The 25491-nt window shown below is 29.4% G+C and overlaps 7 protein-coding genes and 2 long non-coding RNA genes across 17 annotated transcripts; 4 read left to right on the forward strand and 5 right to left on the reverse strand.

The window, feature by feature from the left end:
• Window positions 1-181: 181 nt before the first annotated feature.
• LOC122567114 (39S ribosomal protein L28, mitochondrial) lies at window positions 182-1800 on the forward strand. Its single transcript, XM_043725335.1, has 6 exons — window positions 182-349; window positions 537-703; window positions 851-1109; window positions 1187-1330; window positions 1432-1607; window positions 1684-1800. Exons 1-6 carry the CDS (start codon window positions 326-328, stop codon window positions 1736-1738), a joined length of 825 nt encoding a protein of 274 aa, XP_043581270.1. The 5' UTR covers window positions 182-325; the 3' UTR covers window positions 1739-1800.
• Window positions 1801-1847: 47 nt separating this feature from the next.
• Window positions 1848-8506, reverse strand: LOC122567105 (probable phosphorylase b kinase regulatory subunit alpha). Of its 3 annotated transcripts, none has more exons than XM_043725321.1 (14): window positions 7710-8506; window positions 7170-7615; window positions 6778-7093; window positions 6484-6697; window positions 6296-6405; window positions 5411-5558; window positions 5045-5223; window positions 4820-4970; window positions 4153-4445; window positions 3256-3811; window positions 3131-3183; window positions 2892-3050; window positions 2286-2543; window positions 1848-2194 (listed from the first exon to the last, which is right to left on the reverse strand). In XM_043725321.1, the coding sequence occupies exons 1-14, from the start codon at window positions 8190-8192 to the stop codon at window positions 1967-1969; spliced, it is 3594 nt and encodes a 1197-aa protein (XP_043581256.1). In that variant the 5' UTR covers window positions 8193-8506; the 3' UTR covers window positions 1848-1966. The 3 variants fall into 3 exon arrangements, with proteins under 3 accessions (XP_043581256.1, XP_043581257.1, XP_043581255.1); XM_043725322.1 differs by lacking the exon at window positions 5411-5558 and adding an exon at window positions 6060-6207 and having other exon boundaries at window positions 4153-4373; XM_043725320.1 differs by lacking the exon at window positions 5411-5558 and adding an exon at window positions 6060-6207 and having other exon boundaries at window positions 7710-8504.
• Window positions 8507-8759: 253 nt separating this feature from the next.
• Window positions 8760-11141, forward strand: LOC122567117. 2 transcript variants are annotated; one of them, XR_006316701.1, is made up of 4 exons: window positions 8760-9473; window positions 10480-10654; window positions 10741-10922; window positions 11000-11141. It is a non-coding gene; the product is annotated as an uncharacterized LOC122567117 (long non-coding RNA). The 2 variants fall into 2 exon arrangements; XR_006316700.1 differs by lacking the exon at window positions 10480-10654 and having other exon boundaries at window positions 10795-10922.
• Window positions 9499-12471, reverse strand: LOC122567108 (nucleolar GTP-binding protein 2). The gene is made up of 2 exons (XM_043725326.1): window positions 12209-12471; window positions 9499-11937 (listed from the first exon to the last, which is right to left on the reverse strand). The coding sequence occupies exon 2, from the start codon at window positions 11930-11932 to the stop codon at window positions 9794-9796; it is 2139 nt and encodes a 712-aa protein (XP_043581261.1). The 5' UTR covers window positions 11933-11937; window positions 12209-12471; the 3' UTR covers window positions 9499-9793.
• Window positions 12472-12774: 303 nt separating this feature from the next.
• On the forward strand, window positions 12775-14027 carry LOC122567119. The gene is made up of 2 exons (XR_006316703.1): window positions 12775-12910; window positions 13076-14027. It is a non-coding gene; the product is annotated as an uncharacterized LOC122567119 (long non-coding RNA).
• A 695-nt stretch (window positions 14028-14722) lies between these two features.
• On the reverse strand, window positions 14723-19202 carry LOC122566691 (beta-1,4-mannosyltransferase egh). 4 transcript variants are annotated; one of them, XM_043724314.1, is made up of 3 exons: window positions 19048-19202; window positions 16971-17779; window positions 14723-16887 (listed from the first exon to the last, which is right to left on the reverse strand). In XM_043724314.1, the coding sequence occupies exons 1-3, from the start codon at window positions 19067-19069 to the stop codon at window positions 16315-16317; spliced, it is 1404 nt and encodes a 467-aa protein (XP_043580249.1). In that variant the 5' UTR covers window positions 19070-19202; the 3' UTR covers window positions 14723-16314. The 4 variants fall into 4 exon arrangements, with proteins under 4 accessions (XP_043580249.1, XP_043580251.1, XP_043580250.1 ...); XM_043724316.1 differs by having other exon boundaries at window positions 18662-19058; XM_043724315.1 differs by having other exon boundaries at window positions 18464-19058.
• Window positions 19203-19493: 291 nt separating this feature from the next.
• On the forward strand, window positions 19494-22170 carry LOC122566695 (ribonuclease Oy). 3 transcript variants are annotated; one of them, XM_043724321.1, is made up of 5 exons: window positions 19494-19688; window positions 19799-20518; window positions 20698-21232; window positions 21306-21464; window positions 21549-21905. In XM_043724321.1, the coding sequence occupies exons 2-5, from the start codon at window positions 20457-20459 to the stop codon at window positions 21609-21611; spliced, it is 819 nt and encodes a 272-aa protein (XP_043580256.1). In that variant the 5' UTR covers window positions 19494-19688; window positions 19799-20456; the 3' UTR covers window positions 21612-21905. The 3 variants fall into 3 exon arrangements, 2 of the variants coding, with proteins under 2 accessions (XP_043580256.1, XP_043580258.1); XR_006316592.1 differs by lacking the exon at window positions 19494-19688 and adding an exon at window positions 21933-22170 and having other exon boundaries at window positions 20304-20518; window positions 21549-21676; XM_043724323.1 differs by lacking the exons at window positions 19494-19688; window positions 21549-21905 and adding an exon at window positions 21933-22170 and having other exon boundaries at window positions 20304-20518.
• Window positions 21515-23326, reverse strand: LOC122566694 (UBX domain-containing protein 1). The gene is made up of 7 exons (XM_043724320.1): window positions 23158-23326; window positions 23033-23086; window positions 22813-22971; window positions 22491-22742; window positions 22207-22423; window positions 21938-22118; window positions 21515-21786 (listed from the first exon to the last, which is right to left on the reverse strand). Exons 1-7 carry the CDS (start codon window positions 23211-23213, stop codon window positions 21740-21742), a joined length of 966 nt encoding a protein of 321 aa, XP_043580255.1. The 5' UTR covers window positions 23214-23326; the 3' UTR covers window positions 21515-21739.
• Window positions 23158-25068, reverse strand: LOC122566697 (histone H2A). Its single transcript, XM_043724328.1, has 3 exons — window positions 24878-25068; window positions 24587-24794; window positions 23158-24121 (listed from the first exon to the last, which is right to left on the reverse strand). Exons 1-3 carry the CDS (start codon window positions 24897-24899, stop codon window positions 23944-23946), a joined length of 408 nt encoding a protein of 135 aa, XP_043580263.1. The 5' UTR covers window positions 24900-25068; the 3' UTR covers window positions 23158-23943.
• Window positions 25069-25491: the final 423 nt, after the last annotated feature.

A 25491-nucleotide genomic window follows, 5' to 3' on the forward strand; every position in this document is an offset into this window, starting at 1 on the left:
AACATGTTATAAATGTCTTAAACAAAGATAGAGACACTCTACTAATCTCTGTTTGTTTCGCAAAAACGCGGGCTTTATTAACCTTCCATATTGATGTTTCATTACTAAACACGATTCACTTTCCGGACGGTTTTCCCTAGTGAGTGTCGAAAATTGTTTATGTGATCATGGTTCAGACATGTTTGTATGACTATGGCTTAAGATCTATTTTGTATCTTGTTTATAACTCAATATTATTTATTATCTATGCTGTAGTCTAATAATTTAAACACATTAAGAGAATTATTCTAAGTTATTATATTACAAATTTTCGAAAATATAAAATATGTCAATGAAACATCTGGGCAAGGTAATGTATTATACTGCATTAAAAAATAATACATTTATAAATCTTAACCTCAAATAAATTTTGTTGTACCTTTATAATTTTAGATATACATCTGTATTTATTGTTTTCGTATGGGAAAAGATTTGATTTGAAAAGTTGTTTTATATTATAATATATTTATGTTATAATCATATATGTAAATTTTTAGAAATTATATTACATACCAAGACCTACACGATGGGCAAAAGGAATTGGTGCAGCATTACCAGAAGAATACAAAAAGTTTTGGAAAGAATGGAAAATGCAAACACCATCTGCTGTTCACTATATAGAGCAAAAGGGCAGATATGTAAAAAATGAAGAAACAGGAGAAGTGTAAATATTTAGTAACATATTTTCAAATGTTCTTATTTGATACTTAAAAATTTAATATTGAAATATTAATTCAATTATTAGTAACCACATTTTTCTTGGTAATAATGTTTAATATCTTCAATATTATTAAATGAAATTTACTTTTAGATATCCAGTTCAAAATGTACCATTACCCTTATTATATCCTAAGGAATTTCATGAAGGAATATGGGGTGGTGAAGCTATCATACAAGGTTTTACAAAGAAGCACAAATATGCTCGCAGATACCCTCGCTTTTGGTTTCCTACTCTTAAAAAGTCTGTAATTTATAGTGAAGTTCTAGATAAATACATAAGTGTTGTTGTTACAAATAGGACCATTGATTTAATAAATGAACATTATGGTTTTGATCACTATTTGTTAAAGGTACATAGATAAGTTATAAAATACTTTCAAACATTGTAAATATTATCATATCATTTAATGTTTCTAATTATTTATAGACTCCTGCCTGTGATTTAAAGTCTGAGCTTGCACTAAAAATAAAACGTCAGATACTTTTGTCACTGCTTGATAAAACATTATATCCAGATGATCCTGTTAAAAAAGAAGAAATTTATAATAAATATAAAGAATATTTAACAGCTGTAAGTTCCTTTAATATAATTTTAATATTTTATAACTTTGAAATTAATTACTTTAATTATCATATAATTAATATAATTATTATATTAATATATATTCCCAGTATACACGAGGTGAAATTGAATGGTATGGATTAACATATAAAGAAGCTTGTCAGAAATTCATAAAACAAAATGAAGAAAAAAACGAAGTGAAACCTTTAAAACTTCAATACAGGTCTGAGTTAATTGCCCAGCTTAAGGAAGAAGAAAGTCAGATAGCTCAAGAAACTGCAAAGAAGTATGTTTATAATAAATTACGTTTTTTTTTATTTTTTGTGTTTATAAGAGGATATAATGGCATATTATTTTTACAGACCTTCAAAATGGAAGCTACCCTGGAATCCTTTCACTTCTTCAAAATCGAATTAATAAGTATATTATATTGTTGTACATTATAAATAAAAAATATGAGGTAGTTAATTCACAGTGAAGTTTGATTTTCATTTTTATATGGTAATCTCAATGTAGGAAACTGAAAAACGGGTTAAATCTCTTATATTTCACAAGCGAATATTAAACAACTAGTACAAACGTAAATTATAAGATGACTTCTAGACATAATTAGCTAAAAATTGTTTATTTCTAAGAAATAAATAACTACGATATTGAACACTCCAAATCACCATCCTTTGGTAAACAATTTAATAGCGAGGCTATGGCTCTTGTAATGTATGTCATTGTTCCAAAACTACCACTTGGAGCACTATCATAAAAATGTTGACAAACATACGCTGCTCCACCACAAAGAAGATTTCCCATTGCGGTTGTTTCACGTTGCTCTTTTGGTTTAGCACAGCACAGAGTAGCATCACCATCAATTTTCATCTAATTATTTTAAATGAATTTAGTATATATAATATATATGTATATTATATACTTGATAGATATTATATTGTATTATATATTAATATTATACCTGATCATCTAAAAAAATGGCATTAGCCTTATGAACTAACTGTTCAACGGTAATAAGTCCTCCCAAAGATGTTGCCACATTATATTCAGTTACTAAAGTTAATACCATTAAAGCTTCGACTACTAACTGACGATATTCTGGTTGTGGTATAGTATTTAATACAGTTTCTACTGCTAGTGCAAATTTCAATTCCCCTGATGTCATTTCCTGTGTAAGATTTTGAGGTAGAATTCTACCTTCGATTGCCAAACCTTGGCACTGTAACAGTTGAAATGTTAGCAAATAATAAATTTTAAATATAGGAAAATCACAAGTTTTAATGGACGAACTTTAGGATCATTTCAAGAATTTGTTGAATTAATTGTGTTTTGTAATTCAATAAAATTTACTTTAAATAAAAATATTTTCTTTACATTGAAAGTCTACAAGTGTTGGTTTTTACCTTGAATTTTTTTCTAAATTTGCTTTTTACATTTTTATGTTTTGAACAAAACAATAATGAACATATATTTATACTAACGTTTTTTTTTTTTAATTTTTATCGCTTCTGTGTTTCTAAAGCTTGTCCGTTAAGACCTGAAATACTTTGCACACGTGTATACTTACTCGTTCGAGCACTTGCCATACTCGAGGATAAAAATCTCTTGGCACTCTGTTTAATGCACCGTCCAACCTTCGTCGTCGTAGCCATTGACCTTGTCGGTCTGGTTCTATTTCGTTACCATCAGTTTGATCAGAACTTAAGAAGCCTCCAATCTGTGATTTCTAAAATAAGGTATTAGGATTACAATAAAAGTATTAAAAACAAATAATCATGTTTATCAATATACTTTAATGACTATTACCTTGCTAACTTTACTAGATTTGCAACTGATAACAGAAAAATTTCCCCGACCAACTAAAATCAGAAAAAGTTATTTTTACATGAAAATAAAATTCATGTCTTATTTCATTAACATGTTAAACATACCACTGCTAATAGCAAATTCCTTCCCGCTTATAATATGGTGTAAAAGATTTTTCATTTCGAATGGCGATAAGTTAAGCAAATGCTCAGATGCTTCTTCTCCTGTACATATTAGAGTTCTTGATAATTCAGTAGCCATTACTTGAATAATTAAACCTACTCTAAGTCTGAGCATCTCAAGAAACAATAGCGGTTCCGTTCTAATGAACATTGCTAAATAAACAAGTAATTCTTGCGTTAGCATAGCAGTAGATTCATCATCTCCATACGCTTGATGAATTAAAGCTCGTAATTCATTTTCTGGCAATGGTGCGACAATAGTGTGCTCGTTAGTTGGTGGCATTCCAACTGTAACTTGTTTCTGACGAACTAATAAATCAGTGACTGCTTTGGCTAAATCTTCTACTCGTTTTCCTAACATGCCAGCTGTGTGACGTACAATACCCCACATTTTTTGTTGACAAGCCTTTTCATAGAGATCTTTCAGTAAATCTTTTATCAAAACTGGATGACCTTCTTCTACCATACCAGTATTGAAATACAGACCTTGAGAATCAACCTAAGTATTTAAATTGGAAATTTTGTTAGAAACAACTTTAATTCTTCAATGATGAATAATCGCATATGCATAATAATACTTGTTTTTGAAACTAACTGTCTATTTCTTAATAAAATTGCTCTGTTGCTAGAGGATTAATCATGTATTATATAGAAAAAGATATTTTCCCTATTTTTCATTATCATATTATTTTTCTGTTACACTTTATAACAAAAATTCAAAATTTTTAATGTTTACCAATAAGTAATCTGTCAATAAAATTTTGAATAACGAATTTTATAATACTAAATGAAATTAAATTTAAATTCATTATATAAAAATGTTTTCTTGCTTGTACTTACAAGATATTGTAAAATATCTCCTTGTTCTTCTAAACTTTCAGTTTCTCGAAGCATGGTTAACAATTCCTCGACTTCTGTATCTGCGTACTGAGTTTCACCTATACCTCTGTGTCTATGCAACTTTGGAGAATTCGTCCAAGATAATAATTCATCTGTAGGGGACGGTGTTCGATCCATAGGAGCCGACTGCGTAGAATTAGGAGTTAACGTTGTATCTGTCACTTCAATAAATGGATTTGTATTTAGAACAGCAGAAGGTCTTCTATCTTCTCCTGCCACCCCAAGAATTTCAGCTACAAATTATATACTTACATTTTTTCACTTTTCTCAAAAATTATTTTCAACTCATTCAACTATTTGATTATTAAATTCATTTAAAATTATATGTGTTTAAATATAAAATAGACATGTTAAATTTTTGATATTAATTATAGTTTATGTTCATAAACAGAATGGACGTGTTAAAATATTGATTTTCATTATAATTTGGAAATTATTTATCAAATGTTAGTATGTACACTTCCGTTCTTGTAGGATGGTAGGAACCATAGTATATAGGATCACATTGTACAAACGTTTAAAGATCCACTTTAAACCGCACATAATCAAAATGTTAAGAATTTAAGTAATTTGTATGTAATTAATATACGAAATAAATGTATCTTACGTTCTACAGCAATTGATCTTGTTTTCTTTATAGCACCTTTAACTGACATTCTACGTCTTAAATTTTTTCCAGTTTTAGTTATTGGTCTATTCAGGAGACCTGTACGATGTGGGAATGCGCGCATTAGATGTTCTTCTAAATACTGTTGGACCTTATCAAATATGTATAAATATATATAAAATATGAAATTACGTATATTAATTTGCAACAAAAATATTTGTTTACCTGAGGATTTAATTTATCTGGCCTACCATCTTCAGAACTTCCTAAGAAGCTTAGATTTGTAATGCAAGAGGTACTTAAAAACTCACTTAAGTTCCCTAATGAAACTCTTGTACCATTGATATAACCACTTTTTAATTTCTTCATAGTAGTTATCATTGCCAATGGTATCTTTCCTTGGTCTGAAATAATAATTGTGCTATATAAAATGAAAAGATTGTTTTTATTGTTATCTAAGAATAAAGAAAGCAACATTTTCTATATTACTTGTAGGATGTATCACTATTAAGAGAATTCTATCCTATTTTTAGCACACATCTTAAATAATTGTTTGTCCTGAATGATGATCTAAAGCTGCCTATGGCATACCTAGATGATTATGAGTAGCAACAAGTGTTATAGTTGGTCTGCCGAGCATTTGCTTCCAGTTGATGGTGAGGAAGGCCAAGTTGGTTGTAAAAGTGTTGGCAAGGAGGGCTGCATCATTTGTCGTGTAGTACTCCTCCGCATCAAAGTTCTAAGACATGCAACAAACGCGCACACCACCGCACATATAAGCTGTTATCTTCTTAGAATGTTAGATTTTATATCGAAAAGAAAACGGCCTTTCCTCAATTCCTCTTTCTTTTTTGCTTAACTATTTTATAACATTAATTGATTTCGCTTATGATGAAGACAATGACATTTAAATATCATACAGTAGAAATTAATAATTAGCAAAATATTAACGATGGCTAATAAAATTGCATTAAAACTTTCCATAACCACGAAAGCAAAACTAATAACAAAAACAAATGCACGCATGCAGGCAGACATGTTAGATGTTTTTTGGATAATGTACTTGCATAATTTCAATAAGAAATTAAACTCCAAAAAGGAACTGCTTTGTTTAAAAGCTATATATTTTATCTCTGTTACTTTTAAGCTTTGAAATTTTATTATCACAACTTTCCATGTACTAGATAATAAAAAGTAACACAGATGAAAATTATAGTTTTTAAATATTAAGTTACTATACCTAGATGAATGTTCTTGAGGGGCATGACCACAAGAGGCCGGCCTAACATGTTCTGCCAGCTAGACTTCAAGAAATTAATTTCGCCTTTGAATATGTCAATCATGAGTTCATAGTCCGATGCGATGTAGAAGCGGGTCATGTCTGTCAACTAATGTTTGATGCAAGAACAAGAGGCAACATAAGAAAAGAAATAAAAGTATAGAGGCAGACAGTTCGATGAGCATCAGCATCCTTACCTGTGGAGTGAATGCAAATATTTTATCATTCAAAGAATATAATTTACTGGTGCTTAAAATTCCTACGTCTCTTGATTTACGTCCAGATAATCCTAATTTTTTATTTCGACCTAAAAGTAATTATTTTAGATTAACAAAAGCGGTTTAAATACACAACAAATTATTTAATAAATATATTTCGTATATACCTAAATATGTATACAAATGACTGAGGACTTTTGCAGGTTGCACTTCAATTGGAGCAACCTCTGCAATTGTTTGTACATGAATATCATGTTGAGCTATTTTTTCTCTAATTTCAGCATCTTCTGCTAAAATAACAACCTGTACTACAACATCCGGCTTTTTCTCGCTACACAAACGTCTATTTAACGGATCCAATTCACCCACAGCAAGAAAACCCTATTAATTGAAAATATAAATTAAAAAAGAAAATAGTTTTAACTTCTCTGTATTTAATTTTTCTATAGTTATATACCTACTTCTTGTAATAATTTTCCTAATATGTAAAGAGATTGAGCCCACATAAATGGGCATCTGCCTAATGCAACACGCTTCTGGCTACCTGGTTCAGCATATTCTGCCGATACATTTGCAGTTTCTACAGAATACAATTCAGGTACTAACTTTATTCCATCTTCTGCTTTGATCATAATTTGTTCTAATTGTTTTGTATAATCTGCTACTGCCTCTTTATTGCCTTGGAAACAATAATCCACGATTAAGTAACAAAAGAATAAAGGCCATTCACATTCTATATTTTCAAACATACGTAATTCCCATGGTTCATAATAGAGCCTATTAAAAGCATAGTAAATTGGTTAGAAAATGCTAACAATATGCATAGAATTAATTTTTCTTTAATATACTTCACCTATTAGGATCCTCTTTTGGCGTTTTATATCCATCTCTCAAAAATCTCTTACATCCATAATGACCCTGTAGCTTCTTAGTAATAGCATCTCTTGTTAATTGAATTAAATTAGGTTCATCTACAGCGAATGCTGGAAAACTTATAACAGATAATAAACCACTGTCTAATTCTTTCGAATTGGATTCACGTGGTAACATAGACTGTAGAACAGCTTGACATTTTTGTGCTTCATCTGCTAATACATGAATTACCGAGGTAGGTCCGCCTCTTGCACCAAATAAGTCTAATTCATTCATTGCTTCCATCGCAGCTTTTGCCATTCCAATACTGCTAGCATTTAGTTCTGGCAATCCATGATTTGTTTTATCTCCTCTCTCCCAAATTCCATAATCAGGAGTACAATAAGCTGATTCAATATAGAACACTAAATTTTGAATGAATGCAACCTGAAGTTAAATTATATATATTTACAATTATTATGCCAAAAATTATTTCATATATAATGCATATTAGTTACAATATATGTTATAATGTACGTACCTCGTCCAAGTTGAAAACAATTTGTAAACCAGATGCAGTCATTTGGGCCAGAATTAATAAATAAAGAGATATGGCATCTATTTGAAGATGACCCCATTCTGTATCACCCACAACAGTTTGTCCGTTAACAGAACTGTATTTAGCATGTAAAGCATCATATGGATTTTGAGTAGACTTAAATCGTTCAACTTTTTCTTTCTGTTGCATCATTGCCATCAATAAACCTCTCATTAATTTTACGCAGCTTTGTTCCAGTTCATATGTTTTAGCTCTATCTTCATCCGCATCAGCTATCTTTTTATATGCCATTGAAAGACCCCAAACAGCGAGAATACAGTATACATTGTCACGAACCCATGCATGGTCATTTTCTGGACTAGCAGGGAAAAGCCCTGTGACAACATTCTGATGTTCCATAATAATTTTATGTACAATCCGTTGGTAATAGTCCAAGCGGACACCAGAATTACTACGACTACGCATTTGGAATATGTGTGTCGAAATTTTGAAAATATTCTTGAATCTACTTTCTTAAAAAAAACGCTTTAAATTCTTATAATTTTATAATATGCTTATTATCTCTCATTGCATTTTGAGGTTGGATTTGAATTATTTCTCTAGAACACCTTTACAATAATTTCTTGATATTCTTATTCGATTAATAAAAAAAATATATAAATATACATGTAAGTAAATTGTCACACAGAAACTATAAAAATTCGTTACATGTACATTTCATAACATCTGTACAAATTGTAAAACTTCACATGTGAACATTTTACATAGCTACAATGTGAAACGAATGTCAAACACAGCGGACCTCTATATTTTACACCATCATTAAATAACTACAAAGTATGTGTTCAATATATGTACAATATATATATACATATGTATGTATCATGGACATAGGAATATAGTAACCGAACAATAAGGAAGGGGGTGAAGTTATTTCCGGGAAGCGGGCAACGTGATACTTTGGAACTTGCATTGGTGATTGGTCACGCAAATGCAATATTATTTTCATCGAGTAATATACCAGGAATTTTCTCTCTGGTATAATTGGTTAACTGGTTTATTTTCTTCTTCTAATATACATCACTAAGTTGGTGACCAATGACCAATGCGCTCCCAAAACAACACGTGACCATGTGATAGTAAGATAATATACCCGGAAACCGAAAAGCGGCATTTAACAAAAACAGTTTCACGAAAATGGCAACCCTTTCTATTTAGATTATAAATATTACTATATTGATGTATTAATCTGCCAAAATTTGAATCTGTATAAATTTTGAAATAAATTATCTGAATTTGTTTAAATTTTCTTATCATAAACAATTACTCAATAACAATCGAACGAATTTTTTCATTAATCGAAACCTATAATATATTTCGAAAATGGATGCAAATTACATTAATTTAGTTAATTAGTTACTTAAATTGCTGTAATACGTAATTAGTCATAAGGTGCACTATGTTAATCACTATGAAAAATTAAACTTTTTGTTTATAAATACTACCTACTTGTTAAGAATGAGTTTCACAAATGCTAGAATATCAATCGCGCTATAATAGCTATATTTATTATCGATATACAGGATGCGGTCGAATAACATGTACAAGCGGGCGTGAGGGGATTCCTTATGAAAAAACAAGAAGAAGATGTAGAATAAAATCCTTTTTTGTCCGAGGCTTTGTTTTAGAGAAAATCGTATTTAAAAATTTATCAAGTGCACTTGATCATCATTAATCATCGACTAGGTATGAATAAACAATCAACAGGAAATTATTTTATATACAAACTTCAAATACTTCTTTTATGAATCTGTTAAAGTACATACAAATTTGACATAGTAACAAAATAATTTTTACATAACTTCATATTCGATGAGTTGATTGTTAGTGTAAATCAATTTATTTATAACATAAATGAGAATAATAAAAAAAGGTATTTATATATTAAAATTTACTATACATATTAAAATTTACTATTCTTATTTAGATTAGTTTTTGTTTCTGAATTTCAATTACATAAATAACTGTTTATATTTGCTTAATTGTTTTATTTCCTTAGTTATGAATTATTTACGTTTAACTTTAGGTATTCTTCTGTTTCTATTTCTATTTTTTACATTTGTAACTTCGTAAAAATTACTACCAACTTTCTTCCTTTTACTAGCTCTTTCTATGGCTCGTCGTTGTTTGCTTGTTAACTTCTTTTCTTTTTCTATCGGCGATTCCATCTTAGAAGATGCTGAAGAAACTTTAAATACTCCACTACTTGATGTAGTATTTGTATCTAACATTTCAGTATCACTAGAATCATATTCCTTTTCTACCTCATCATACACACTTTGCAATAAAGTATCTTTTTCTAATTGCAAATGAATTTCATCATCAGAATTTTCTTCATTTAATTCTTTTTCATTTCCATTTTTTAAATTTTGATCGGATTCAACAATTTCTTCATTTACTACTGATGTTTCTCCAGGTTGTATATTTTCATCATTTTGAGTTTCATTGATATTGTCATTATTCAAATCAGACACAACTGAATCAGTTTCTTCTGTCAGATCGTTTTCATTAGATGCATTGGATTCAATGTATAGATCATTTTTGACATCATCACCTGAATATGGTAAACCAACCCTAATTTTTCGAAAATCTTGTATTACAGATAACTGAAGTTTTGGTAGATCTTTATTTGATGTATCCTCAGTTTTATCCATATCAACATTCTCTTTTTCAGAATTGTTATTTTCAACAGGAATTTCATCTGTTGTCTTCGTCAATGGTTCTTCAAAACCAGGAGGCGGAACATAAAATGGCAATTTACCACGTTGCCAGTCGTTCAAAACCATTCGTGAGACGATAGTGATATCTGGTTCGCCTTTCTTTAATAATTTACCACTTCTACGTGCTAACTTCTCCAGAAAATCAATGTGATCATCCCATTCCATAATTTTATATGTCTTACGTATATAGTCTTCTTTTACTCGTAATAATACTTCTGAAATGTAATCTTCAGGATTTTGAACAAGTTCTACTCTTACTACGCCTTTCAATACTTTTTCTGTGTCAGTTTCTGCTGATGGATAAACTACGCCTGGACAATCTATCAAGTAAATACGTCGCATCAAAGTAATATATTGCCATACTTTTGTCTCTCCTGCTATTGGTGCAACATTACATACTTTCTTTGATCTTAAGGTATTTATAATTGAACTTTTACCTGTATTAGGATACCCTATAAAACCTACACTGATTTGTTTCTTATCAATATGTAGTTTTGCAAACTGGCGTAACAAATTAATCAAAGAACCTTTACCAAATGGATGCGTCATAGAAGCATGAAAGGCCACTGTTGGATATTCTGCACTTAATATTGCAACCCATCTTTGTGTTACCCAAGTTGGAACAAGATCTACTTTGTTTAAAATAAACATTAAATGCTTATGAGGTTTTTCTGTTCTGAGATATTTTTCTATTGGCGGTGATCTAGTTCCTAAAGGATCTCTGGCATCCAATACTTGTAAAATAACATCAGAAGAATCTATAACTTTGTACAATTCATTCCAAATTCTCTTGCTTTGTCCTGCTGACATAACCCAATCTCTTTGAGCTTCTTTAACACCTGTATCTGGACGTACAAGATCAACATCCTTAGAATCCTTTTCCAAATTGTACGTTTCTTGCCTTTCTTCTGCTAATTTTTGTAGTTCATCATATGATGATAGTGATAAATTTGGTCTTTTTCGTACTTTCTTTGGACCAAAAACGCTTTCAAAACTTTCTGTATCTAATAAATGCACTCTTGCATTTGCAGCCTTTTGTTGAAGTAATGTTATCGGCAATTGCGTAGACTTCATAATTACATTGTAAGGATCTTTCATTGCTTTCCCTAATTCAGTTTGAAATTTTTGTAAAGCATTTTGAGAAATAACTCTTGAATTGCCAAACCATCTCTGCGAAGGTTCTACACGAGACATAGTACCAGATGGCTTCCATCCTTGAAATGGAGCTGGACTAATGATATGTCCTTTACGATCACGCTTTGGTTTTTGATTACGGTACATTTGTAACCTTTTAATTGTTGCTTTTGTTCGGACCTTCGCTACACCTTTTAATCCTTCTGTAGGTCGTTCAGGATTCATGCTGTGCCCAGAACGTTTAAATCCCTCTTTTCGAGGAGCTTTGTTTATTACATGTGACTTTGCCATTTTGCCTAAAAAAAAGGTATTCGTAATTTGGCTTCTTAATTTATTTTATTAGTTGCATCGATTTTAATATTTTATTTTCTTGCTTTACTGTGACTTAAATTATAATCAACTTTTTCAAATATCTAACTTCTTTGTAATCAATTATAGATGTTATAAATTACATTAATAAATTTAAATATGAATTTGAAGATGTAATCCGGAAGCTATCCTTAGTCGAAAGACAGAAGTTATAATAAATAAGATAAAATAAAGTACGAGTTTAAAAATCATATTTACCTTTTTTCTTTCTACAATTACTATAAAAATCTTTGTTATACTTTTGTTACAAAAATATATGAAGTTTCATATATTTGGACATAAATAATTGAGGTTAAGTTAATATGTGCACGTGCACGATCATATAATGATATATGCAGGTTTACACTAGGTTTGGAAACATCAATGGAAGGGGTAAGACTCCTAGCTGTCAGAAAAGCGGCGACAAGAAATGGTACATCGTTTAGGAGTTAAGAGGTCATTGTAAAGGGGAGTCTTCGATTTTCAAATCCATGGCTTCGCACATAAAAATATTTTTTCAAAGCCAGTAGAGCGCCTTCAGACTATCGATATATGTATACTGTCAATATTTCAGGGTTCTCAACTAAAAGTATTTATAAAAATATTTATATTCTATCTAAATATTTATTTAGAAGCTTGAAATACTGACAATATTATTAATCGTCTGAGAGCACCCGTAGGAACGTTTGAACTTCTAAAATTTTAAGAAATCCATTTCCACTTTCCTACCCGCTACGTAATGTAAAATCATCTGAGAAAAAGATGAACTCAGGATTGTGAAGATTGAAACTTCATGCTTTGAAATGAGCCCAGTTGTATTATAGGACAATTTTTTTCATGAAGTTTCAAGTTTAAATATCGACAATTTTTCATTAAAACTTGAGTGATTCTTTAATTTTTCACACCAGTGCATATATATTGGTATTGTAATTAGTATATAACATTTATTACTGCTCTTTTAACATATACTTATACATAATTATTTTAATCATAAACATAATTACTTAGAAATTTAATATTTATGATATAGCCATAAAGGTTCATCGCACATAGTATAAATAAAGCAATATTATAATTATACTGCAGGACCAATGATCTGTGACGTACAGAGATATCCTTGATGACACTTTAAATAAACCATCCATCATCAGGGCATGCATCCTCATCTGATATCTTGAAGTACTAATAACACAGTATGTGTTACTCACAATGCGTGAACAGGTCATATGTATAGAACTTCACAAGCTGGCATGAACTATTGTATCTTTATTGTTTTTATTATTAAGCTAATTTGTACAAATTACTTGTATCAGTTTTGTATTCAATCATACATCTTTTCACACCAAACCAACACCAGGAATTGCATAAATAATGCAAGTATTTTTATCTTTTCAAAACAGGATCAAGTAGAACAATTTATTTAACACAAATCATTGAAATATATTTTTTTATCTTCTACAATGGCATTTTATTAAACTTTTCTAAATCATTATCAAATTTTACAGATGTTTATATTATTCATAAAATGATATATTATTATAATATATTTCAATTTCCATCTTTATAATATTAAACAATGTTGCTATATACCTTCCTCATACTTTCTTGACTAGATAATGTAAATCTTATTGAATATAATTGCTTAGGATATTTTAAGTATGTATACGCAGCATGTGCGGCTTTAATTAATATACATAAATATCACTGAAAGATTTTTTACTCAATTTTAAAAAATAACTTTAAATGCTTTTGGAAAATTCATATACCAGAAATCAGTTAGAGAGTAAACTCAACTTAAAGTGAGCTATTTACCTAATGATTGTATCATTAATAATTTTAATGATATTTATGTGCATTGATTAAAATGAGATCTGTATATATAAAATTTTGATTAGTAAATTTGTCGATTACTACATGTATTCTACACTGTCACATTAATACTTTCATAATTTTATTATATAAAATTCAAATTATCATCAAATTTTATTAAACGAAAATTATCACCAAAAAAATAAATATATATTTATAGTATTTTCAATATTTGTGCTATATATAATTTTCACTTCTAAATTATGAATTATTATACAAAAATTATTGTTATACGAAATTATAATTTAAATATATTGCATATTATGATCATAAAATGAACATATGTTTCTAAATAATAAATAATTTTATATAAATTTTATATATTAAATTTACTTAGAAGTTAGTGTATTTGCATTTTAATACATACAATTTATTTTACAAATAAAATCTTACAAATGAAAAACATGTAAAATATTATTAATTTTGTTTATAATTTATATATTAAGCTTATTATATTATTTATGTGTTGTCTACTGTTATTGTATGTAAGTTAGCATTTATTGATACTGTATACTGTTTATAGCTTTCTTTTTAAGTTAAAGAATTGCATGAGTTTATTTTATAATTTATAAAGACAAATATTTTTCTACTATAATAATATTTAGGAATTAAACCATCAATTATATAATACTTATGCATTACACGCATTATATATATACATATATCTTACTCTAAATTAAATGTTACAAAATAAAATCTTCATAATTTTTCAATTTGAATTATCATATGGTTAAAATGGATTTATATCACAGTAAATCTTACATACAGTTGAATATAATTATTTTAGTAACTGCATATAGAATTGAAGATATTAGACATTATTTTTTTTAATTTTCAAGTAGATTTTCTCATTATTATGTTGTACTTATAGTTTTGCTTCCTAATATTTTATGCAATATTTGAAAACATTTTGAAAAAATTTTATGTAGATTAATAGAAATGAAAATGAGTCATCAAATTTTGCACATCAAAAGGAGGAATAAATTGTGTATTTACATTCAAACTTTCACGTACTTTGACTGGATATAATTTATAAATATTACTATTTTGAGTAACTCATAATTGGTTAATTTTTATTAATATGGGTTTTATATCAGAAGTTATTATATAAGACAGATATCATATAAAAAAATATGAAAATTTCATTCTAGTGTATAAATGTAATGATACCCTACATTTCTTATAATTTTGGAGATACGAATCTATATTCTGTTAAATTTTTATCAATTAAAATTAGATTTATATACATAAATTTGAAAATAATCTATTATTGATATACCAAAAAAAGATATATTTTGTTTAATTAAAAATATCATCATTAGATAGGTGATAATAATAGATAATAAACATATCATATTAGGTATACAAAATTCAATTTTCCTAATTGTTATCAATGGTGATAATTAGAATAAAAGCATAAAAGTAAGATAGTTGATTGTATAAGTTGACTTTTTATATTATGCTGTACTGTCCTGTAAGTTTAAAGATGAAGAAGGATTATTCCATTGCATGTACAACAATTTTTGAATAAGCGATCGGATGTTTTTGCAAGTTTAAAAAATCCTATTATCTTTGTTTTTTTTTTAACATAAATTTAACATAAATAATAAATGATATCTAATAAGTGATACATTAAGTTTCATGTATTACTTAGTAATCAATGAAAGAGATAATTTCAATTATTTGATTAATCATTTTTCAACAAATTTTGAATTTTTATACTTATAATCAGAATTTTATGGAGCTATTATTATTGGATTGCTTTATCAAGATTTTTATCTTTATCTCAAACTTTATTTTATTATTAGTGTTGATAAAAAAAGACGTAATTACATATAATATGAATAAAATTGTATTTTGATTAAGGGAATTTAGCAATTCATTGATAAGAATTTTATGAAAATCTAATTGAAAATATAAATATTAAAATTATTACTGATAGATGATTTATTACGCAATATAGATTATTTTTCTAGGATTATTTTCTTCATTACATAAAATCTGATAAGGAAGTGTATTTTATTTCGAACAAATGATAATGTATAAACTATGTACCATAATTACTTATCTGAGAGATATTGTAACTGATTGTAACTCTTCTGAGTACTGAATTGAATGTTTAAATTAAAATTTTCCTAAACTACACTCTACAAACATAATATTATATTTATTACTATTTTGCATGTTATATAAGACATTAATTAACTAAGATATTTAAATTATTACTTTGGCTATTTATTGTATAGTATTAGATAAGACAGATAAAGTACGTTTGTTTCAAACACGCCTATCAACCACACTATATATATATATAGCACATAAAAGATTATTAATATTTCAAATTCTAAAATATAAAATCATATTATTTTTCTAAAATACACAAGAATTTCTGAAAGTGTACATAAACATTTCTGTAAGTATATGATACTATCTGAAAGGAATCTTTTAATACTTTCTTATATTGTCACTGGTGGTTTGTACTCTTTATTAACTACATAAAATTTATGTTTTGTTCCGAACAAACCCCATATAACGGCAACATTTTCAATGATCAAATTAAAAGGAATTGTTGATAATGCCCCACATATACATAGTATAAATCGAGCAATACCAAATCGGTATAAAGAAAATGATTTAACTACACCAAAAACATACATATAAATATTTACCGCACCAATAAAAGCACATAGAAAATCTATAAATGGTGGGCAAGTAATGGGATAAATTCCAGCTAATACAATATTCGAAGTAGAAAGCGGCAGTGTTACCCACGAGTAACAAGATATGCCTAGAAGCAGCTTTTTATTTAATGGAATAGCTTTGGAATGTACAACAAGTAATATACCTTGTAACCATCTTTTTCTTTGTTGTACAAAGTCCCATAATGTAAATGGTGACTTTTCCCACATTTCACCATCCACAAAATTAAATGTATACCCTTGGGTAAACGCTTTCATTGCAAAAAAACAATCTTCTGCAACGGATCCATCTAGTCCATTGTTGAAGGAAACTTGTCTTTCTGCACCCATCTATAATAATAAAAATGTTTTTGTATGATATAATACAATTATAGTTAAGAACATGATTCATATATAACGTAATAAACAATTACTTGAGTAACAACATAAGAACCTTTCATACTAAAGAAAGGTTTATGAAACATTGTGAATTGTAATCGTAACTTTCCCATGTCATCTGCTACTCTAAAACTGTCTGCTAAGGTAGTAATCCAATTAACAACATCTTCATTTGCATATGTTATTAACCCTTGACCAAATTGATGTTTTCCATCCAGTACAAAATTCAATATCCCACGAACAGAATTTTCAGTCAGTAAAGTTTCTTCATCAAGATGTACAATCCAATCGTTATCTGCTAACTCATTGACTGAATTTTCTAAGCAATATTGTAAAGCACGGGCTTTGAACAAAGCACCACTACTTGTACGATAGTTTGGTGGCACAACAACCTCTCTGATTCTTCTATGAGGGCTTAATCCAATTGGCTTATCACTAACTACTTCAATTTGAAAGTTTTCTAAACCAGTTTCTAGACATTTGTTTAAATTCCTTATTACATTTGCTCTCACTAATTGTGGATAATCTCCACGTGTTACTATTCTAATACAAATAAATGGTGCAAGTAATGGTGAACCTTTTAAAACAACTTTATCTGGGAATGCATTGTATATCATTAGTCCTACAAAGTTAAATAAAACTTGCGGAAAGGAAAGAAATGTAAGTGTTCGCAGGATATATAATATAAGTGCGCCAAGAAATCCATATTCAATCCATGGATCAAATGTTTCCTTTTTATTATTATTCCAACTAAGTCCTCCGGTAATCAATTCAAATATGATTATAACAACAAGTAGTAGACAACAGTGTAAAATATGTTTTGTTACACTGTTCAACATTATTTCTGAAAAATAAAGATAAGAATTAGTAAATATACATTCTATATATATGTTATGTATATTATTTATGTTCATAAATTATAACATACAACTTTTGTTTATGCATAATTAATAATAAAATTTCGAGATATGTAAACTCACTGCTTAAAACAATCACTTCTATTAGCGAATATAAATGAAAGATTTATAGACTAAATAAAGTAAAATATTATTTATAATACAATACTATAATAAAAATCAAAATGACATGAAAAGTGATCTTCTAATTGTTTCGAGTACTGCATATTAGCTCATAAAAAAAATAGCAACACATTAAGTTCTATATAATCTTATCAAACTGTGCTTCACATGTATATAACTGACAAATCTTATATATATTCTACAATCTAGTGATAGTAGATTGAAAATATGAAATACTGTCCTCTAAAAAGTATTTAACATTTCATATTGTCCTATGCTTTCCACTATTTCTATATTTCTACTTGATTTCATATTTGTATATGATAAATTTATCACAATGTTAGGATATCAAAAGTATACAAGAGCAGTGTAACGTTTCTATTCATAATACATTAATATGTTATTATTACATTATTATACGTTATTAATACGTTAATATTCATAATACAATTTAGATACAGATGGAATATTTTAGGTTCAAATAAACAACAAAATTTTTATTTATATACCTTTCTTTGTGTAGCCAAATATTATTGTGATATATCGTTAAAAGGAAAGATTTCTCGATTCATTGCCCACAACAACAAATAAATGTAAATGAATAATAAAAAAAAAAACTAATTTATGTACCGGTATGAATAAAAAATATTTTTATAATTTTAACGACACACTACCATCGACTTTCGTTGACTCAAAGAATCACTTACATTCCAACATTCTTCAATGTTTTACAGGAAATGACTAACTATCAATACGAGATAAGGAAATCAAATCAACCTATGAAGTTGCGATAAATATTGAAATTTGACATTAAGGTAATACCAATTCGACAATTATACTGACGCCAATTATGCTTTTCTTTTTACTCGCTTTAACGTCTAATATAAACCTCTATGATTGGTTGATGTTACTTATGCGGATAAAATTAAATTCATAATTTTTATATCTTTCACCGTTAAGTGTTATTTATAGATATAACCTGCATTTGTATGTTACTCTTAACAATGTATGAATATAGCAATGGATTATTGAAAAATGTAAGTTCATGTTAACAATGAAAGTAAAATAAATGTGAAAACAGATTAATATCAACCGTCAATCACGATCGTATACATAGGTTCAACACTCGTTCAATTTTTGGTGGTGGGGGATGTCATCATTTTGATGGATATTAATTCTCTTATTAGCCGTATGGCGCTATTAGAAAATTCCATAATGCGCATGAATGTTCAGCGACCATTACGCCGCTCTGCGACGATATGCTTTACCTCTAAAAGTTGAACCCGCTGAAGTGCTGAACCCGCATGCCGAACGCGAAAGCAGGCGATTGGCCGAAATTCAAAGTGAGGAAGAGGGCTGTGAAAGATCAAACATGGCGAAACAAGCAACCAATGAAAAATTAGTAAATGGGCAAGGAAGTGACGACATAGAGATTGAGAGCATCCCATTGGTTGACACATACGCACAGACAGTATGAAGAGGAGTAATCACGTGCAAAGATCATAGGAAAGAATAGAGCAAATTAATTAACGAAGCAGGCGAAGAAAGTAAAAGAAGAAAATAAGAGTAGAAAATAGAATAAAGAGCTCGAGAAAGACCAGATAGGAGACATTTCCAGTTATATTATATATGAAAAATAGAGTCCCGAGGATCTGAGCAGATTCAGTGGTGATGGAAATAAGTTATAATATAACAATGCAATACATTTATGGATGTAATGTTGGAACTATATATGTAAGGAATTAATAGTAGTCAATACAAAATAGGATTAAGAAATATTTGAAGACTAGAAAATGTGATAGAGGATAGAAATGACATGGATTTTCAAATTATATTTTGTATAGTAATAAAATAAAGAAAAGGAAGTGAACAAAGCTAGAGACAGTTGTAAGCCAAAAAAGAGCATAATTTTGCCTGTAAATTGGAACTGAAGAGAGGAAAAAGGAATGAGAAAAAAAAAAGAATGAAAATGAAAATGAAATATAACTGAGAAATGACGTGAGCGAGAAATGTTTTTTGTTGGGCAAAATAAAGGTAGATAACCTTTGATAAATCTCTTGCAAATATCTTTGTAAAACCAAGGAAAAAAATAAATTCAAATTTCACGAAAAATGACCCTCATTTTTGGCTTCAGAGACCTAAAATTTAGTAACCGAAAAGACATGTATAAATAAAAAATTTTGCAGTCCGGATACTCTACCTTATCAGAAGATCAAAAGATAAAAAATAATCGCAAGTAATGTTTTTATCTTAGTAAGATAATCTCAGTCACCTTGTCGTAAAAAATATAGTGCAATATAGTGCAAGTGGTTTCATATCTTTATATGTTAACATAAATATGTTGTATTGTACCATCTGCTACCTGAGTAGAAGTTATAAGATAAAGTTTACCTTAAAGGCATTTATCAGCAGAGATATCTGTGTCATATGCCAACTGTGTAGTCAACGAATATATATTAATTTAGATTTTCTCTGTACACTAAGAACTTTAGCATTTTAAATATGTTTAGTTGCAAGATAATTGTTAATGTTTTATTTTTGTCTTTTATCGCTAAAACAAATAGGTGAGTAAAAGGTGTTATTTGTTGCAATATATATGTATTCCTGTTTTGTGATATATGTAAAGTGATACAATGAAAAGATGTTCTTCAACTTTCTTTCATTTCCCATTATTCGTAACATAACACATCCTCTGTATGTGAGAGAGAGAATGTTCTTTATATATAAAACATGATTTTCGCAGTGATGAGAACTATTTGAAGGCCACAACAGTATCAAGTGACTTCGATGTTTTAATTTTTACACAACATTGGCCTCAAACTGTTTGTTATACGTGGAAGGAAAACGCAGCATCGCACACGTGTTCATTACCGACAAAACATGATGGGTGGACAATTCATGGCATTTGGCCTTCTCAATACAATAAAGTTGGTCCACTGTTTTGTAATAGATCAATGCCTTTTAATCCTTTAGCTTTAAAACCAATAGAAAGCGAATTACAAGAAAAATGGATAGATATAGAAAATGGAAGAACATCTTACTCCCTTTGGAAACATGAATGGGACAAACACGGTACTTGCGCGGCGATCGTGGAACCTCTGAATAGTGAGATCAAGTATTTCAAGGAAGGTCTAAGTTTATTAACAAAGTATGATATGAAAAAAGTATTAGTAAAAGACAATATCGTACCTGGACAAACATATAACACGATCGATATTTTGAATGCTATTGAACGAATATTAGGTAAACGAGGCTCATTAATCTGCATAAAAAACAAGGTAAGAATTTATTTATACATCATATAATATCGATATTTGATGCTTAAACTTATTAGTATAAAAATTATTTTAGGACACTGGAGAATCATACATATTTGAAATACGAATATGTTTTGACAAGACGTTACAATTAATCGACTGTAGTGGAATTTATGAATATCCTACGAACTGTGATATTCATGGAAATGTAACATATCCTGATGAAGTGCCACAAGGACACAACGTAGCACAAGTATAATTTTAATATAAATTAGATTTGTAAGATTATATTTTACAGATTGGTATATTATAAATTGTTTATTTAATATTCTTACAGAAATTACAAATTTGGAACATGATTATATTTTTAAATGTATATATTTTCTTTTACCACTATTAATTACAAATACAGAATGTTTTGAAATGCTGCCTTCTTATAAACAATTTGTAGAATATTTTACAATGGTATAGTATCTTAAAAGTTATATGGTTGACTGCATGGAAAGTAATAGCTGATATTTATTATGATCATTCTACTTTTTTCTGAACAATTAAAACTGCAGATGGTGTCAGGCCTGGAAGTACAATAATAATAATTAAATAATTGAGCCCTGTATCGTTTTATCTTTGTGTTATTATAAGAAAATCATAGCTAATTCAGAATATTTTAATAAATACTATACTACTATAGTAACATTGTATTACATATTATAAATTCCAGCATACCTAAAGCATTCAACGGAGCTTCATAATCATCTTCCATGAAAATTTTCTTTGGGAAAGCTGTCATTAAATTAAATGGACCAGATGGATCTGTTCTATTAATTTCTATAAACAATCTCACAGCAGATAACTTCTCCTTACTTCCAAAGCTTTGTGTTAATGTTTGTCCATTAGTAAGCCTAATCTAAAATGTTACTATTATGTCATTTAAATATAATGATATTTAGACATTAAGATTAGAAGTGGATATTCATCAATATGCAACTTATTACCTGCAACCTTGTATCATTATATTCCTTTCTATAAGTACTAGTAGAGGATGACGGTGTAGGTGGAGATTCTGTTAATGCTCTTTTGGCATTAGCTTTGGCACGTCTAGCAGCTTTATCAGCTTCAATTTGTTCTTTAACTTTTTGACGTGCTAATTTCTCTTCTTCTTTTTCACGTTTCCTCTCCTCTAACAACTTTCTCATTTCTAACTCCTCTAACCTATAATTGAGATAAACAAATAAATATACTATGTTCACTTTTGTGAAAAAGAAAAAAGGCAACTTACTTTCTTCTAGCCTGAGCCATCTCTTTCCCAGATTTTATTCTATTCTTTTCCCTTTCTTGTGCATCTTTCTTTTCCTGCTCCTCTCGCTCCTTGTTTTTCTGTTTTAACTTCTCTGTTAGAATTCGTAATTGTTCCTTCTTTTCCTCTTCCGTAAGAGGTTTCTTTTCTTCCGTGCTTTCAGAGAATCTATCATGTCCGGACTTTGTTGCATGGAATTCGACTTCCAAGTTAGATTTAAACAGTTTTCCACAACTATTAAATAAAGAATCAAAGTAAATACTTCATTGATATTAACCTACATAAAACATTAGTATATATTTACATATCACATTTCATAGATTTAGCAACTTCAGTAGTAGACACCTGACCACTAGCATCGGCAGTATCTTCATGGATTGATGTTTGAAGATTAGACAGCGTTGCACTTTCAGCAGTAGGTGGGTCAGGTGATGGTTCAGCATCATTTGAATGAGCCAAGAGCCTAAAATAAAAATTAAGATCGTCATCGGACGATGAGAATGAAGCCACGGCCTTTCTCGTACCATTCCATTGCCGGAACAACACCTTTGTTTCCAGTAATTTCTAAAGCTTTTTCTCTACAACAAAATACACATTAAGATAATAAAGGTTATATTATATTAATAAAAGAGTTACTTAAAATACTTACGCTTTAGATATGCTAAAGCCCATATCGACTAACATATTTATATCACTCGACGACATTTTTCTCTACGTTTTCGAAGTCTTAACGAATATTTTTCACCAATTCACCGAGAATTGGACAGCCACGCGATCAAAAACTTAACGTCACGTTCAACCGACGCGCTACCTATGCGAATTTGTACGTTGTAAAAGTCTACTGGTAGAATTACTTTACCGGAAGTCACATGCAGTTAAATTTTGAAAGTATAATTGTCATGTTCGAATAACTTTTTATTTATTTAGAATTCCGAAGAATGCAGAAAACATGGTTACAATACAAAGGTTCAAAATTTAAAGAAATATTGTAAAGTGAAGAGTAATGATGTTTTATTTTCACTCTAAGTATTGTTTACAGTCAACAAAAACATAAAAATGAGTTATACTTGTTGTTACATTTTATAAATCATAAAAGTCACTAAGAATTTTTAATACAGAATGGAAAGAAAGAAAACAAAATACATAGTACAGTTATGACAGTTTAGTTAATATTTAGATAATAGATCTAAGCATAGGTAAAAGACTTGTCTTAAGTAATAATACAATTTGCTATTACATTAGCTAAATAAAAGATGTTATTGAGTAATAAAATAGTAGATTATACTGTTAACTAAAATAATTTTACAATGAATGTTTGATGAAGCGATGGTAATTTGATAGGTTCCAGAGATTATTTTGTTTTTCTTTAATGGCTCAAGAAACAAAGATATAGCCCTAAAGTACTGTTAAGTTAGAAAGGTTATTCTAATGATTATTAATATTCCTGGGATGTTTTGTCTCCCTTTCCAGATCCACCAGTACCGGTTTTCTTCGGCAGAAGCACTGCTTGAATGTTAGGCAGGACACCACCTTGAGCGATTGTTACACCCGAGAGCAGTTTATTTAATTCTTCGTCATTGCGAATAGCTAATTGTAAGTGACGTGGAATTATCCTGAAATAAGAGTATGAACATGTGTATTTGGAAACTTATATAGTGTTGAAAGGTCACTTAATTTTAACTGTAGGTATATACAAATATGAACATGTAGCAAGTATGAAATCTATGTGCTTCCCATTAGAATGGTAACAACCTATCGTATCAGTTCACTTACATTTGAATGTTTTCTCTCAAAATCAGGACAATGAACAGTGTACAATGCTACAAAGAAATAACTGTAAGATTGATTTTTGTAAATCCTATATGAAACTGGATATTATGTTCAAATATAAGTGAAATTTAATGAAACACAATTTTTTTTATATTATCTTTTTTAACTACAAAAACTACATAAAAGTATCGTGTAAGTGAAAAGAAAAAGAACATTTGTGCAATTATGGAGAGAAGAAAGATACGGATAGATAAATAGATAGATAAGTAGAGAGGGGTAGAGGGGAAGAAGGGCTTTGCTTCACCAACCTCGTCTTCTTGTTGTCTCTTGCGGCGTTCCCGGCTAACTCGAGTACTTCAGCCGCCAAATATTCCATCACAGCGGCCAAATAAACAGGCGCTCCAGCTCCAACTCGTTCCGCATAATTTCCTTTTCTTAAAAGACGATGGATTCTTCCGACAGGGAACTGCAGCCCTGCCCTACTACTGCGGGTCTTCGCCTTTCCCTTAGCCTTTCCTGAAAGGATACATATAAACGGTTTTCGACGTTTCTCAATAAACTACAATATTACATCCCAACAAAACAGATATGATACTTACCACCTTTACCGCGTCCTGACATCTTTTATAATACTTTCTTAAAAGTTTTCTTAAACACGAGCAACGGTTAATGCTTCTCCTCGGAGTACCAAACAGCGAATGAAAGTCTACCTTGCCCGACGACGGTTATGCGTATGTACGTCAGATATTTTGGCGGCGACAGTTAGGTCGGTGCTCGTTTGCGCGGGAACCTTATTTCTACCTCAATTATACTTGTGGCGCCGCTAGCCTAGCGTTAAAATCCCTAGATGTGAAATTGAAGTTTATTTTAGAAAATGTCCTTTTTGTATTTGCTTGACATATAATTCAGGAGCATAATATATATATATATATATATATATATATATATATATACATATATATGTATCGATTAAAAGAATATTATTTTTCCCGACTAATGCGATTTATCTAATGATTATTTGCTAGTTTTTACTTCTTATCTTCTTCGTAGCATTTAACGTTATTATATGAATTGTTTGTAGAAAATAAGCGCGTCTGGGCATAGAGGGCAGTAACAACGAAAGTAACTAAAATTTGTAATTACTTTAACGGTTGACGAGATAAAACCATGACTTTGAACTTACTAAATATTTTGAAAATGACTAACACTTAGT

The sequence above is a fragment of the Bombus pyrosoma genome, linkage group LG4 (genome assembly GCF_014825855.1).
Source record: "Bombus pyrosoma isolate SC7728 linkage group LG4, ASM1482585v1, whole genome shotgun sequence".
NCBI lineage: Eukaryota > Metazoa > Arthropoda > Insecta > Hymenoptera > Apidae > Bombus > Bombus pyrosoma.